This window comes from Microtus oregoni, unplaced genomic scaffold (genome assembly GCF_018167655.1).
Source record: "Microtus oregoni isolate MIOR12 unplaced genomic scaffold, Mior012 000060F_ref0000265, whole genome shotgun sequence".
Classification (NCBI taxonomy): domain Eukaryota; kingdom Metazoa; phylum Chordata; class Mammalia; order Rodentia; family Cricetidae; genus Microtus; species Microtus oregoni.
In genome coordinates, this window is record NW_024543870.1 from 2095919 (window position 1) to 2111795 (window position 15877).

Here is a 15877-nt window from a genome sequence, read left to right on the forward strand (position 1 = left end):
GGTACACAGATTATTAGAAACGGGTTAATCAAAATGTGAGAGTTAGCCAATGAGAGGCTAGAACTCATGGGCTAGGCAGTGTTTAAAAGAATAGAATTTATGTATTGTTATTTCGGGTGTAAAGTTAGTCATGCGGGAGCCGTGCAGGACGAAAAGCAGGCCTGCTTGCCTCATCACTACATTAGTAGCACAGGCTAGCCTTGAACTTGCAATACTCCTGACACTATCTTCCTAACGCAGGAATTACAAAGATATGCCAACATGCCTCCAAAGAGAAAACTGAGCAAAGAAATAAGGCCTTTGTTTCAGACATCTAAGATGCTCCATAGACACTGCACAGGAGATGCCAACACAGAACTAGATACAAGTCTGACAGTCAGGAGGGATGCGTGGCCTGGTACATATTTGGGTGATAACTGGTATACACCTAAAAGAAAATTAAACAGAAATGGAGGTCCAAAACTGATTTTATTCAACTTAGCATGACTATGTACTACTAAAAGGAACTGAGGACTAAAGAATGCAGAAGGAGCACCACTAGAAGATGATAAAGTAGCCACAAAGGATGAAAACTGATAAATGTAAAGAGGAAGGAATGCTCTGAGGGGAATAAGACTGTTCTCAGGATCTGTTTAATAACTGTAATAAATGTGGGAATGAAATATGTTTAGAAAAAAGAGGATAATTAAATATATCAAGATAATGATAAAGTATAATCATTAAAAGTTATGACTTTGGGAAATCTCTAATGAATGGGAGCATGTACTTAGCTTCAAGATTTCTGAGGTTGGGGGCTGGGAATGTAGCTCAGTGGCAAGGTACCTGCTCGCTATGAGTGCAGTTCAGTATTGGGGAAAGAAGTAGTACAGAATAAGTATATAAATAAAGCATTATTATGTGCCTATACCATCTGTCTATGATTTAAGATGTTATTAGTCAAAATGTTTAAAAAATGAACTTTATAAAAGTTACAGTAAGCTAGGTTAATTTCTTATTTAAAGAATTAAAGATACATTTAATAGTCTACATACAGTGTTTTGTAAAGCCTACAGTAGGTTTTCACATGCACTTGACCCTCCCTCACTTAAGTCTGGCAGTGGAAATTCCAATCTGTAAGCTCTACTCATGGTAAGTGCCTATACAAGTGCACCATTTATACTTTTTTATACTGGTGATGTGGTTGTTGTTGAGTGGTTTTGTTTCTTGGTGTATGTAGGTCTGTAATATATGAACATAAGACTACGTGTACATAGTTGTGGGGGGGGGTGCAGGCATGCACACATAGAAGCCAAAGGACAACCTCTGGGTGTGAGTCTTCACCTTTCTGTTTTGTTCGAGACAGTTTCTCTGCCACGGTGTAAACTAGGCAGCAGGCCTATGAGTTTCTGGAGATTTTCCTATCCCTGCCTCTCATCTCCCTTTAAAGGCATGAAAAATTTACAGGTGCTTGAGCTACTGGTTCTTATTTGAGTCCTGGGGCTCAAAATTCAGCCTTAGGGAACAAGATTTACTCACTGAACCATTTTCCCAGTCTGCATTTTTAATTGTGCCTTTTCTATATTTAAATACAAATATCAGTAATGGTATAACTACCTATATAGTCAATACAGTAGCATCAAGTAGTACAGGTTTATAACATGGGAATGACAGGTGTAACATACTAAGTATGTAGAAGGTTACAGTCTACATTTGTGTAAATACATTATGCTTTGGATAGAAGATGATATTGCTGAGACATCTCTTAGGATATATCCCTATCAGCAATACATATTCTCACATTAGAAATCTATTCTTATTATGATTTTATAGTGACAATTTAAAAAGGAACACTGCCACTGTCTCTTTACATGTAGGCACTGAATAAATGCAGTTATTGTATGTATTTTCCAAGTGAAAAAGTGATCAAGTACACATCATAATACAACTCAACACACAACTATAGCCCAGGAAGCCCAGGTTACTAATATCATTCATTGTTGATATAAAATATATACTGTGAAGTAATAATTACTCACTCTTGACTATCCTGTTCAAATTGTTTCAGTTGTACTGATTTTTCAGATCTTAAAATAGCACCTTATTTTCTAAATGGGTTGTAGTTCTCTTTTAATTGACATTATTTAATAAAGATAATTACTTATGAAGGTGGAATTTTCCCTAAGAATTCATACAGGTATATATACATACATACATATATATATAGATATCTGTTTATATACTGCAAATCCAACAGTAAATTATAAAATTTTATGTTAAAGTTTTATAAAGATTAAAAATAAACAAGTTTGGGAATAGTGAGATAGCTCAGTGGATAAAAGTGCTTATCACCAAGTCTGAAAGCCTGAGCTCAATCCCTGAGGCTACACAGTGCAAGAAGTGAACTTATTCCTACAAGTTGTCCTCTGCCCTCCACATGCCATGCACACCCACAAATATAGACAATAAACAAAGGCATGTAAGGTAATCTTCTCCACAGCTCTAACCTTCTCATCACTGGTAGTAGACTCGGGGTGAGGTAAAGGGCTGTCCTGGTGAGTTGTTTCTACAACAGAAGGTTCCTCAATTTTGCTTCTTATGATGGGAGTTGCAAGAGGGGACAAATCGAGAGGCATCTAATGCAAACAATAAAGAAAACTTTGTAAAAAGTTAAAAATGGCCAATCGAGAAGCAAAAACTATCATTTGTTTCTTATCAGAAGTATTCTTTTTTAAGTTTTATGGTTAACTTACTTTTTTAATGTCATCTTCTGAGGCCTTCTTGAACTCATTCTCAAATGGACTTGCCAATTCATTGAACAAACCCACTTCCTCACAGTTTTTTAAGAATCTTGTTGGAGTTGGTGTCTGATCTGAAATAAATGTCAAGAAGTAAGTAGACAAATATAAATGATCATGTTAAGATTCTAAAAGGTTGCTAGCAAATTGACAGATTAGTAGCACTGACTCAGTCACACGTTATTTCTCTCTTTGAAGAGATGTTTTCCTTTAAAACAAAATTTGGTTATACTTTATTTTATATCAAGTTATTTCCCCAATTTCACAAACCATAAAGGTTCTTTTATGCTTAGTGTACTACTGAGTAGAGTGACATAAAGAATATTCTGGAGGAATTACTATTATCTAACACAGTGATAAGAATTTTTTAAAGTTACGTCATCAAAAGTTATGATTGCTAAATGAATACCATTTAGGGAAAATTAATGAGAGCACATGCATGTTTTACCTTGGTATGTTCAACTAGCTGTCCATAATGTATTATGAATTCAAGCCTAATATACTATTTTACATCAAAATACTGAAAGGAAAGACAAGGTAAAGTTCCCCCCTAAAAAACAAAACCCTTATTTCTACTATGCAGCAAAGCAAATTTAAAAAAATCTAGTGAGTATAAAAGAGTCACATGCCAAATGAAATTTCTAGCTTAATTTAATAAGAATGTGAATTCAACTTTCTTACAGCCTGAGTGATTTCAACTATACTTGAATATGCACTCACTGATACGTATGCTAACATATATACTGACTATTAATGTACTGTCTGTACAACTACAAAGATGAATGAAAAACAAAATGTACAAGTCTTCCAATTTAGTCTTATTATTTTGAGGGCATTTGTTTACATTAGAGTTGGGAGTACATTCAAATGTATTCATATTTTATGCATTTGAGGGCAGTAATTTTAGCGGTTATACACAGAATCTAGTCTACTTAAGACAGAACTGGTTTAAGATAAAATCTGTTTAGCTGAAGGTCAGATATTTGTTAATTACTGATTTTCTATAGGCGGTGCTGTGGGACAATGGTCTGTACCCTGTCACTTGTATTTTAAATAAATGCTGATTGGCCAGTAGCAAAGTAGGAAGTACAGTCAGGGCAACTAGGCAGGAAGTAGAGACGGGTAACAAGAATTCTGGGAAGAGGGAAGTTTCAGTCTGCAGTCATCATCCAGATAATCTAGAGGAAGCCAGACACAGTGCAAGCAAGATGTGACTGCCTCACTGAAAAAGGTACTAAGCCACGTGGCTAACACAGACAAGAAGTATGGGCTAATATAAATTATAACAGTTAATAAGAAGCCTGAGCTACTAGGCCAACCAGTTTATAATTAATGTAGACCTCTGTGTGTTTCTTTGGGACTAAACAGTTGCAGGACCGGGCAGGACAGACACCTCTGTCAACAGGGGGTACTACAATTTTATATTTACCTCTTACATGTACTACTTATAAATATCTTTAACAAAAATAATTCACTAAGCATTCATATTAGACATCAGGTAGGCTTGTCTCAGTGTAAACAATATCAGAATTACTGTAGGAGTCCTCATAAATCATAATCTTACTCATTATTTAATCTTTAACCTGTATTCCAAAGATCTCCAAAAAATAATATTTTATTTATTTATTTTTTTATTTTTGAGACAGGGTTTCTCCATAGCTTTTGTTTCCTGTCCTGGAACTAGCTCTTGTAGACCAGGCTGGCCTCGAACTCACAGAGATCTGCCTGCCTCTGCCTCCAAAGTGCTGGGATTAAAGGCGTGTGCCACCACTGCCTGGCCAAAAATAATATTTTAATAAGGGTTTTATGCACACATATCAGCTTAAATCTATTTTAATTCGAATTATTCAAATATAAAAGTGACTATTATAAAAGGACTGTCTAAGATGATTGGGATGAAGACAACCCACACTAGAGGAATGAATCTGGAAAATGCGCAAGCCTAAATCACTGCTATTGATGATGAAAATCAATGGGACCACCAGACTTGAGAAAAGTCATCACAGGCACAGTTGGTTAACATGCAGATTGCTTAAGGCTATTATCATCATGCATTCTATCTATACAGTTATAGTAAACTATCTCAATGTTAGTAAAATTCTATGACTGTATATGTTCTATTTTTATATTGTACTAAATGTAATCAGAAAAGTAATTTCTAGAAACCATATTTAAGACATTCTTGAGATAAAAGTTTACAAAGAGAATGTCTGATATAGTAAATCTCAAGGAAACAAAGATTTTCCTACCAAGGAAAACACTTTCTAGATAATTTTTAATTTTATTTACTGCTCTTTAATTTTTATTGTGGCCCTACTATTTACATATTCCAAAGAAGTACATACTTCACTCTGCTCTGTGTCCTTTTACTTACAGAACTGAAGATATGTCAAAAATTCCCGTCCTCAAACTGTTTAACAAATCACTAACTCTTTGTTTCCTCTCACTTATTCATTACAAAAATTATAATACACACAGAGGAGTTATCTGATATTGCTTCAACATCTTATCTTTCCAAAACATTACATATGGTGTTTTGATCTCTAGACCAAGCAATAATTTTAAAATAGTAATACTATTCAGTATTTGAGTTAATTCTAGAATCACAGGATAAACTAAGCTTCACAAAAGGATTCTAGTTATATACTGAAATTACACATAGTATGTTATTATACAAATACACAAAAATGTGTATATATATGAAGCATCAAAGAAAACAGCTAATATGGGATAGTGATGATAAGCTAATGCATGAATTGGGTTTCTTTTTCACATATGAACAATAATTATCTGTTCAGGGTATATTACATATGGTTATAGGGTTGACACACATACACATACACATACACATACACAAACACTAACTGAACTTAGGTCTCCTGTATGAAGAGTATTTTATTTTATTTTGCATGGCTGGGTATTAAAACCAACACCTTGTACTGCTAGGCAAGCACTACACTACTGATCTACACCCCAGTTTCAGAGTATTATTAATTAATAAAACATTTTATTTAAAACATTTTTAACAAAATTATAATGACCAAGTTTACTAAAGATTTCTTTTCCACAGGAAGTGCTTAATCATTTATTATCTTCATAAAGTTTTGAAAACCAGATGCGTGATAGCTAAAAGAAACACTAAATATCAATGAAGACAATTATCATTAAATGTCCACTTTGTAAAAGTCATGAACGTTCCTGGGGTTCTAATTAACTTCTGTAAAACTGACTTCAAATGATTATTTGAAAAACACACATAAAAGTGAAAGGAATGATCAAAAGAACATACAGAAACTAATGGGTAAATACATGTTGCCAACATTTACTATAAGTGAAGTGATTGGGATATCATTTCATAGCATTTACAGAGAATACACAAAAATTGTGCACATTCTGGGTGAAATAGTATATAAGCCATTAATAAAAGCATATACTAACCAGCCACAATGACACTGTCATTACGTGCTGGACCAAATTTCAGTGTCATCTCATGTTTATGTTTATGGACAGCCAAATGATCCTCGTTGGTAAAACGCTGTGGCAAAAAGTTTTGAAATACAGTTAAGATTTTCAGTTTGATCAAAGAAAACTGTTAAGGATTATCAATTTCCACAACATGTAAAACCATCATTAACAGTAAAATACCAACTTATAAACTAAAACAATCCATCTACTGTTAGCACACAAAGACATACTAGATTTAAATAACCAGAAAAACCACTACAGAAGAATAAGAAATGATAGTATATAACTAATTTGAAAGACTTGAAAATAAAGCCTTAGGCCAAAAAAATTAATAAAATGACTACTATTCATTTTTTATTATGTCATAAATATAAACTCCATAATTCAAAGACTTTACAAAAATACTGTTTTACTTACCACTTTTTAACTGAGAATATTCTAAACATGACTCTTGTGCAAATTAAAAAATAAACCTGAGGTCAGGTGTGGTGGTGCACACCTTTAATCCCAGCACTAGAGAGGCAGATCTTTGTCAGTTTGAGGTTAGCCTGATCTACATAGAGAGTTCCATGTCAGCCAGGGCTACATAGTAAGACCCTGTCTCAATTTAAAAAAGAAAAAAGAAAGGAAAAAGAAAATTTTTTAGAAAAGAAAGATAGAAATCTGGCTTTATATTCCACAGTAAAGAATTCCCTAGTTGGCTGGGAGTTGGTGACACATGCCTTTAATCCCAGCATTTGGAAGGCATAGGCAGGTGGATCTCTGTGCATTCGAGGCCAGACTCATCTACAAAGCGAGTTCCAGTACAGGCTCCAAAGATACACAGAAAAACCTTGTGTTAAAAAAACAAAAACAAAAACCAACAACAACAAAGAATTCCTGTGTTACAATACAGCAAAGAAACAGCAACCACAACATCACTTTAAATGGCTTTAACCTAAGAGTGATTTTTAAAATCCTAGCTCATGTTAAAGTGGATGCACGTTCAAAGCTCTGCCACACCTCTCCTCACCTCACACTGGGGAAGTATTGCATCCAACAGACACTACATGTTTAAATACCTACTGTGCCCACAAGTCAACCTTTAGGAAGAGCTCCTTATTAAGCACTACTTTTACCCAAAATCAGAACCAGTCATTTATTTTGTCCATTTCCTGGTTCAGAAGTTAAAGTAACCCCCACTCTTTTCTATTGCTTTACAAATGGGGATGTTAGAATTGTCATGTAACTGTTGAGAAGCCCGACACCTAGTACCTATCAGCATCCTAACTCCTGTACACAAACCCAACTTCCATTTTTAAAAAAGGCTTATGCTATTTTAATTTATATTCACGTATATGTCTACAGAAGCAAGAAGATTAGAGTGCCCAAAGTTGTAAGCAAACTCCAGTCCTCTGACAGAGCAACAAGCACTCTTAACTACTGAGCCCTTTCTCCATCCTCCAGCTTCAAGTTAGAAGCCTCACCAGTACCCATGTGCTCTGAACATTCATTACGTGGCCTACCACTATAATAGACTTATCTTTATGTCTACCCTTCTAAGTAAGCTGAGCACCTCCTATGATCTCCAAGTCTGCCAAAACCACATAAATGTTAATGGAAAAAATAAACCCCTTAAAATAATAGTTGATTCTTAAAATCAGTAAAATTCCAAGCTACATTAAAGAAAATCAATGTACTTTACTTAGAAACATCAATACAAAATTAATCATTACTTTATGAAAATAATTATTACTTCTTCAGAACCTGTCTGTATCTCCATGTTGAAGGAACTGTTTCAGTCACTAACTATCCACTCAGTTGTGAACACTGGGACAATCCAACTCTTTGCCACTCAGGCTACCTTCCTATTGCTTTATCCTTTAAGAGTCCACCCAAAGTCTGGAAAAATTAGTAGTGGTGCTTTTGATAAGCAACCCAGAAACAAAGCTCTTAAGATAATGAACACATTGCAGAGCTCACTGATATTTGCTGCCTTTTATCCTTGTATTAAAATTCTCATTGCTATACTTTACATTCCACATGAAAACTATCTGCACATAAGATTCCTCTTAGGTTCCATTTTGTACATATTATTAATGAGAGCTAAACTATTAATGAAAGCAAAAGCAGAGTGACCTTTTCTTTTTTTCTTTTGTATTGTGTGAATGTGTGGGAGTCAGAAGACACAACTTGCAGGGTTAAGATCTCCTTCTACCATGCGAATTCTAGGGACTGAACTCAGGTCCAGTCTTTGAGCAAATGCCTTTACCCAGAGAGCCATCTTTTTGGCCCAATATTTAACTATATTTACATTTCATTCATTTATTAATTTGTTTATTTATAACTGGAATCCAACCCCAGGGACCTGTGCATTCTAGGCAAGTGCTTTACCACTGAGCTTCACTTCAGTCCTTATTTTTTAAAGACAAGGTCTTAGTCTTATGGTGGTCTTGAACTTCTGGTCTTTGTGCTTCAGCCACCATGACTGTTTATATAATATTGAGCTGGTAATTCTAGTCTGAGAAATATAGTCTAAGAAACTAATAGAGATGCACACATAGTTATGTAAAATGATACTCATCACAAGGCTTTGTAATAATACTAAAATTAATTTCAAAGTTTATAATAGAAAAATTAAGTAAATGATGGGACAAGCTCTAGCAAGAGAACACAGTCAACAATTTAAAACCATTTTTAGTCAGGAATGGTGGCTCACATGTGTAACTCACTAACGTTTTTCAAATACTATAAATTTAAAGCTAGAAATTCTCTTAAATAATTTCTTTCTTTCCCTCTTTTTTGTTTTGTTTTTCCATACAGGGTTTCTTTGTATAACAAAACCCTGGCTGTTTTGGAACTTGCTTTACTGACCAGGCCGGCCTTGAACTTACACTCTTCCTCCTGAGTGCTAGAATAAAAGGTGTGTGTCACCATGCCCAGCAAAACAATTTCTTATGATACCCATACAAACATATATTCTAACATTCAGCCATTGATTCTACTATTTAAACAAATTTAAAATACAATGATTTTAATAATAATAAAAAATAAGCAAAAAAAAGTTAGCATATATAGAGCTGTGGTGATGGTCCGCCATAAAGACATGAAGAGCATGTAAGGCTCTTTCAGGAGTTTGCCTAGGTTCCCAACACCCACAGGGCAGCTAATGAACCACCATTTACAGGAGATCTGATGCTTCTTTTGGTCTCTACAGACTGCAGCAGTACATGTTGCACAGCATCTCTAGCACACACATACACATAAAAATGCATAAATTAAACAAAACTCTTTAAAAATAGTATCAGTGCTAGGTGTGGTGACCTATGCCTTTAATCCCAGCATTTGGGAGGCAGACGTAGGTGGGTCCCATTGACTCTAAGGACAATCTAGTCTATATAGTGAGTCCCAGATCAGGTAAGGCTATATATATAGTTAAGATCTAAGAAATGGAGGGGTGGGTAGGGGTAGCATTTAAAAGTGCTTAATGCTCATGGGAAGGGCCAGAGTTCAATTCCTAGCATGCTAGATGGACTGGACTGCTTGTAACTCTAGCTCCAAGGAATCTAATGCACTCTTTTGGCTTTCATGGGCACTGCCCTAACCCCCCTCCCCATACACGTGTAATTAAAAGTAATACCCTTCATTTTTTTTTTAAAAGTATATATTAATAAGGGATCATGCACAGAATCACAGTAACTATTCTATTTTAAGCAGAAAAAGTTAGGGCTGGCTTATTTGAGCCCAAGTTTCCAAGAATGACTTCTAGAACAACATGGCAAATTTGTTACTTTCCAAACACTGCTTCTAGAAACAATGTATCTGCTGTTACGCTTTAGGGCTCCAATTTCCCTCAAAAATCCAAAGGCTTCTTCCCAGGGTGGAAGCATTGAGAACGGTGGAAGCAGTCATATGTGGGCCTTGGAGAGGTCCTGTGGTCATTTGAGGTGTGACCTTGAAGAGGACTGAGTGCCTCTTCATCCCTTGGTTTGTGATATGAGTAGTTCTGCTTCTGCCATGCTACAGGTCCCAAGTAACGGTTAACTGGCCATGAGGTAAAACCTCAAACATTCTGAGTTACCAAGGAAAAGTTCTCTACTGGGGACCATATGGTAGGAGAGACTGGCCTCCACATGTGCACTCCAGTGCCTACACACAGGCACACACATAGAACAGTTAACTACCCAGTTTTCTTCTTTAGTCAACTTGGTACTAAATCCAAAAATAAATAAATAAAAGCAAATCTGACTTACCAGAGAATAAATCCAGCTAGTGGAAACTAGCCATATTCCTACTGTCAAAGAATTTTTAAGATTATAATTTTTACTCTTACTTAACTTTATAAAAATGCATGTAAGTGAGAGCTTTATATTAAAAGTCTATCTCTTCTGTGTCCGCTGTCCTACCTACCTAGTCCATCTTTCACCTTGATCATTATCATCTAATTTCCTTGCTTCACAATACTCTGTGAATAAATCCAAGTATCTCATGTCCACAAAGCTCTACTGATAAGATTTTTCCTATGTCTCTGATCTCTTGCCAAGTTCCCCACCAATCACTGTAGACTTCAGCCACAATAGAAACATGCAATTTCTTCCATTTTTTCTTCATTTGTCAGTTGTCCAACTGATCCAACTGTCACCTTACCACTGACACATTTCCTCACCAATCTACGTTAGATAGCATCCAGGCAGGAGAGAGAGAGAGAGAGCTCAGTGTGTAAAGGCATGTACTGTGCAAGCCTGGGGACCTGAATTCCATCCCCAGAAAGAACAAACAGGTAGAAAGAGACAACCAGTCCTTATGTCCTGACTTCCACACATGCATGTGACACATACACCACCCATAGTAATGATCAATAAAAAGTAAAATAAGGGGCTGGAGAAATATTTCAGTGATTAACAACACTCGCTGCTCTTCCAGACGATCCAGGTTTTGCTCCCAGTATCCACATGTTGACTAACCATCCATAACACCAGTTCCTGGGTGACCTTGCCTCTGCAAGCATGAGGTATGAACGTAGTGCAGACACAAACAAAACATCCACAGATATAACAGAACTAAATAAATATAAAAATGCCCTTCCTTACGAGGGGCTATGTAAATGGTCTACCACTGAGCTACACTGCTAACCCTTAGACAACGCAAGTTTAAAAAACAGGCAAGAGTTGATAAAGCACTCATAGAACAATAAAAATACACAAATGGGTGATATATACATCTTAGAAAAAATGGTTATCTTTTCAATAATCATCAAAGAAATGAAACAGCACAATGAGATATCATCTATGAACAAGATGAGTCAAATTTAAAAGAATGAAAACACCAAATGTTAACAAGAATATGAAATAATTAAATATCTTATAAATTACTGATGGGAATATAAAATGGCCCATACATTTTGGAAAGCAATTTGTAATTTCCTAAAATGATAAGCAGGCTTTATTACACGACTCCACCATCACACTTCCGGTTGGTAATCCAATAGAAACTACACACAGCATGTGTACACATAAAGACTTGTATTTCACTCATTTTATCTTTGGTAGGTAAATTTGGAAATAGAAAGATGCTGGATAAACTGTGGAATAAAATTATTCAAATGAAGAAAAGGGCTCATATAGCTAGCTACTCTGGAGGTTGAGAGGTCTAAAGTAGGGATTCTAGACACTTCACAAAGGTCCCACCTCCAAGTACGTTAACGTATGACTTCAGAGCTTAAGTTTCCAATCTGTGAATTTCTGGGGATATAATCAAATTACAGTGTCCCTGTTATGTGACCAACTGTTTTCTTTATAAATTGCCAAGTACCTAATCTGTAGTATAGTCACAGAAAGTAGACAAGACAATTGAGAACTCATATTTTGTTATGAAAGAATTCAGAAAAATATACATATTCTACTGTCTGCTCAGTCACACAGCCTGGAGAGCACAAACTAGTTCACAACTGTGGAAGACAGATCAGGAGTTGACACAAGTAAGGGGCAAGGAAATGGGCATAAGGAAATTTTGGGGGTGATGAGTAGTCCACTATCATGACTGTGGCAACAGCTCTATGAACACACAGGCACACACATGACAAACTGCAGCACTGTGTAAGGTGGCACACCTTAGCAGGTAAAGGTGTTTACTTCCAGGCCTGATGACCTGACTTTGATCCTCGCAAACTCATCAGGTATGAAAGAGGAAACTGGCTCCTAGTTGTTCGCTGACTTCCATATGCCAAATGTGGCTGTTTGTGCCAATAAGCAAACAAACACAAACACAACATGCACACGTGAACAAAATCAGTAACTGTAAAAAAAAGCCCAAAACATCAAACTGTGAACTACAGTGAAGTTTACTGTATGTCGATTATATTTCAACTTAAAATACCAACTAAAAATACATGAAACCAATAAAAAACTTTAATGTCTATGACTTAACTCTGTAGTATAAGTACTCTGTAAGTTTACTATACATTAAAACTCGATTCTTCTTTAGTATCTGTAGTTAAAAGATAATCGTAATATCAATTAATAACAATATCCTAGTAAAAATTAAAATAACATCTCTGAAAACACTTCCACACATGCACTGAATTAAAGATGTTAGATTTCGGAACATTAATAGATTAGTGATACTGTCTAAGGTAGATATCAGCTGGTTTTATAAAAGTTCAAATAAGCAAAACAATTTCTAAATATAGCGATGCATTTCTGATTTTAAGTTAGGTAGCTTCAATGAATACAGGTCAAATAAAATTCTTTTTAAAATTTTATTGTTTTTATTGAACTATATATTTTTCTCTGTTCCCCTCCTTTCCCATCCCCCTTTCTCCTCCTCCATGGTCCCCAGGCTCCCAAATTACTCAGAAGATCTTGTCTTTTCAAATAATATTCTTTTAAGTCTGGGGTTTTTGTCTATGGTTCTAACCTTTACTATAAGATAAACTATTTCCACTGTACCGCACTGTTTTTTCTAGTACTAGGACAGATATTAAAGAATTTTAAAATGTTTTTGTTTTGTTCTTATCCTAATTCTAATCTTATAAAATCGCTGCAGTAAAACCTTAATGATAATATATTCCAGCAATGATTTGAAATGAAATGAAAAGAAACATACAAGATTATTGTAAGCAACGGCTATATTACCTGGCCACACCCAGGGGCAGTGCATAGAAAGGGTTTGTCATCACTCATATTCCACAGGTCCTTGTATCACCTGTAACAAAGCACAGAGAGTCAAGTGTTTATGAGATGTTTGTGAATAAAGAACAATTTCAATTAACTATCTCAAGATCTGATTTCTACCAAACTTGCTAACTTTTCTATTTGAATGCAAAATAGCATACTTTGATGACATTTTTAATCCTGTCTTCTGTCAAATGGGGCAGTGTACAGAATATTCTTCCCACATCTTTCTAGAAAGAACTGCATAAACTATGGTAAGTGAATGGACTTGAAAGCATGGAAGTGAAGGCAATGTCCTGGCACGTCCATGTTATAGCTCTGTGGAAAGGCAAAGGCCTGGGAGGAATATTCTTGGCTTCTTCACATGACCAAAGACAGGTCTTAACAGCAGGGGTAATCTCTCCTTGTACTTATTTGGCTTAAGCTAACTGTGAACATCGCCTCATGGTTTGCTTACTTTAATGAATAGAGATGCTTTGTTTGCACTACTCTTGAGCTCAGTGCCAGGGGTGCCCCTGGCTTCCCACACAAGTTTTGGTGTCCCCTTCTTTCTATCTTTGGAGACTTAGCTTCACCGACCACAGAACAGGTCGATAATCTTCTACCTTTACTATGAGACTAGACACATGCAACATGCAAAATCTATTCTATAGAAAGGGGTTAGAACACTGCCACTAGGGATACAAGAGACATACCTCAATATAATAAAGGCAATTTCAAGCAAGCCCACAGTCAATATCAACCTAAACAGACTAAAATATAAAGTGTATCTACTAAAATTAGGAACTAGACAAGCATGTCCAATCTTTCCATACCTATTCAATATAGTACTTAAGTCTTAGCTAGAGCAATGGGAGACCAAGGAAAACACAAATAGGAAAAGAAGTCAAACTATGTTTGCAGATTAAATAGTTTTATTTAAAAAGGCTCTTAAAAATTTCCACCAGGGGAACTTAACAGCTGAAAAGTACTTTGGGCAAAATAGCAGGATACAAAATTTAAAACAAAAATTACTAGCTTTCTTATACACAAATGACAGACTGAGAAAGAAATCAGGGAAACAATACTTTGAAAAATAGCCTCAAAAAATAAAATATCTTGGCATAACACTTACCAAGTAAGTGAAAGACCTATATAATAAAAACTTAAAAGAAATTGAAGATACTGGAATGAATGGAAAAATGAACATGGAAATGAAATGGAAAAATAAAGTTACTAGATGATGGAAAGACCACCCATGTCATGGATTGGTAGGATTAATAATGTGATAACGGTCATCTTACCAAAAGCAACCTGATCCAGTACTATTCCCATAAAAATTCTTCACAGAAGCTGAAAGAAACAATCTTCAAATCCTATGGCTTCACAAAAGCTAAATGAATTTTGAATAATAAAAGGGCTGGCAGTATCCCAATCTCAGATTTCAAGTTGTATTTCAAAACTATAATAATAATAATAATAATAATAATAATAATAATAATAATAATACCCAGCATGGTACTGACATAAAAACACACAGGCTGATCAATGGAATTGAAGTGAAGACCCAGACATAAATTCACACACCTATGAACACACCTGATTTTTGACAGAAGAAAAAGTCAAAACTACATAAGGAAGAAAAGAGAGCATCTTCGATAAATGGTGCTGGTCATACTGGATGGCTGCATGGAGAAAGTTGAAAATAGACCCATGTTTATCACCCTGCATAAAACAAAACTCCAAATGGATCGAGAACCTCCACATAAAACCAGATATCCTGAATCTGCTAGAAAAGTGGGGGATAAGCTTGAACTTACTGGCACTGGAAAGGGTTTTCTGAACAGGACATTAATAGTAGGCATTAAGACCAACAATAAATAGAACCTCATGAAGTTGAAAAGCTTCTTTATGGCAAAGGACACCTCATTTGGGCAAAACAACAGTCAACAGAATAAAAAAAGATCTCTATCAATTATACATCTAATACAGGGTTAATATGTAAGGGTCAGTATCTGCAATATATAAAGAACTAAAAAAAAAACTGAACACCAAAAAAAAAACCAAAAAAAAAAAAAACCCACCCCAAAAACCCAACTAGGTACAGAACTAACCACAGAGGTCTCGAGGATGAAACACAATTTTTTTCCTTACTAATAGATACTTTATTTTTATTTTATTATTTTATTATTTATATATTTATTAAAGATTTCTGTCTCCTCCCCGCCACCGCCTCCCATTTCCCTCCCCCTCCCCCAATCAACTCCCTCTCTCTCATCAGCCCTAAGAGCAGTCAGGGTTCCCTGCCCTGTGGGGAGTCCAAGGACCACCCACCTCCTTCCAGGTCTAGTAAGGTGAACAACCAAACAGCCTAGGCTCCTACAAAGCCAGTACGTGCAGTAGGATCAAAACCCAGTGCCATTGTTCTTGACTTTTCAGCAGTCCTCATTGTCCGCTATGTTCAGCGAGTCCAGTTTTATCCCATACTTTTTCAGACCCAGTCCAGCT

General features: G+C 35.7%; 1 protein-coding gene across 2 annotated transcripts in view; it reads right to left on the reverse strand.

Moving 5' to 3' along the window:
• LOC121439299 (cyclic AMP-dependent transcription factor ATF-2) overlaps window positions 1–15877 on the reverse strand; it is a 72760-nt gene that overhangs the window by 32082 nt on the left and 24801 nt on the right. For both annotated transcript variants that reach the window (XM_041639779.1, XM_041639778.1), the window contains exons 4-7: window positions 13352–13421; window positions 6213–6309; window positions 2730–2848; window positions 2484–2612 (exon numbers count right to left, since the gene is read on the reverse strand). In XM_041639779.1, the coding sequence (XP_041495713.1) occupies window positions 2484–2612; window positions 2730–2848; window positions 6213–6309; window positions 13352–13399 (393 nt within the window). In that variant the 5' untranslated portion in view covers window positions 13400–13421. The remainder of the gene's footprint in view (window positions 1–2483; window positions 2613–2729; window positions 2849–6212; window positions 6310–13351; window positions 13422–15877) is intronic.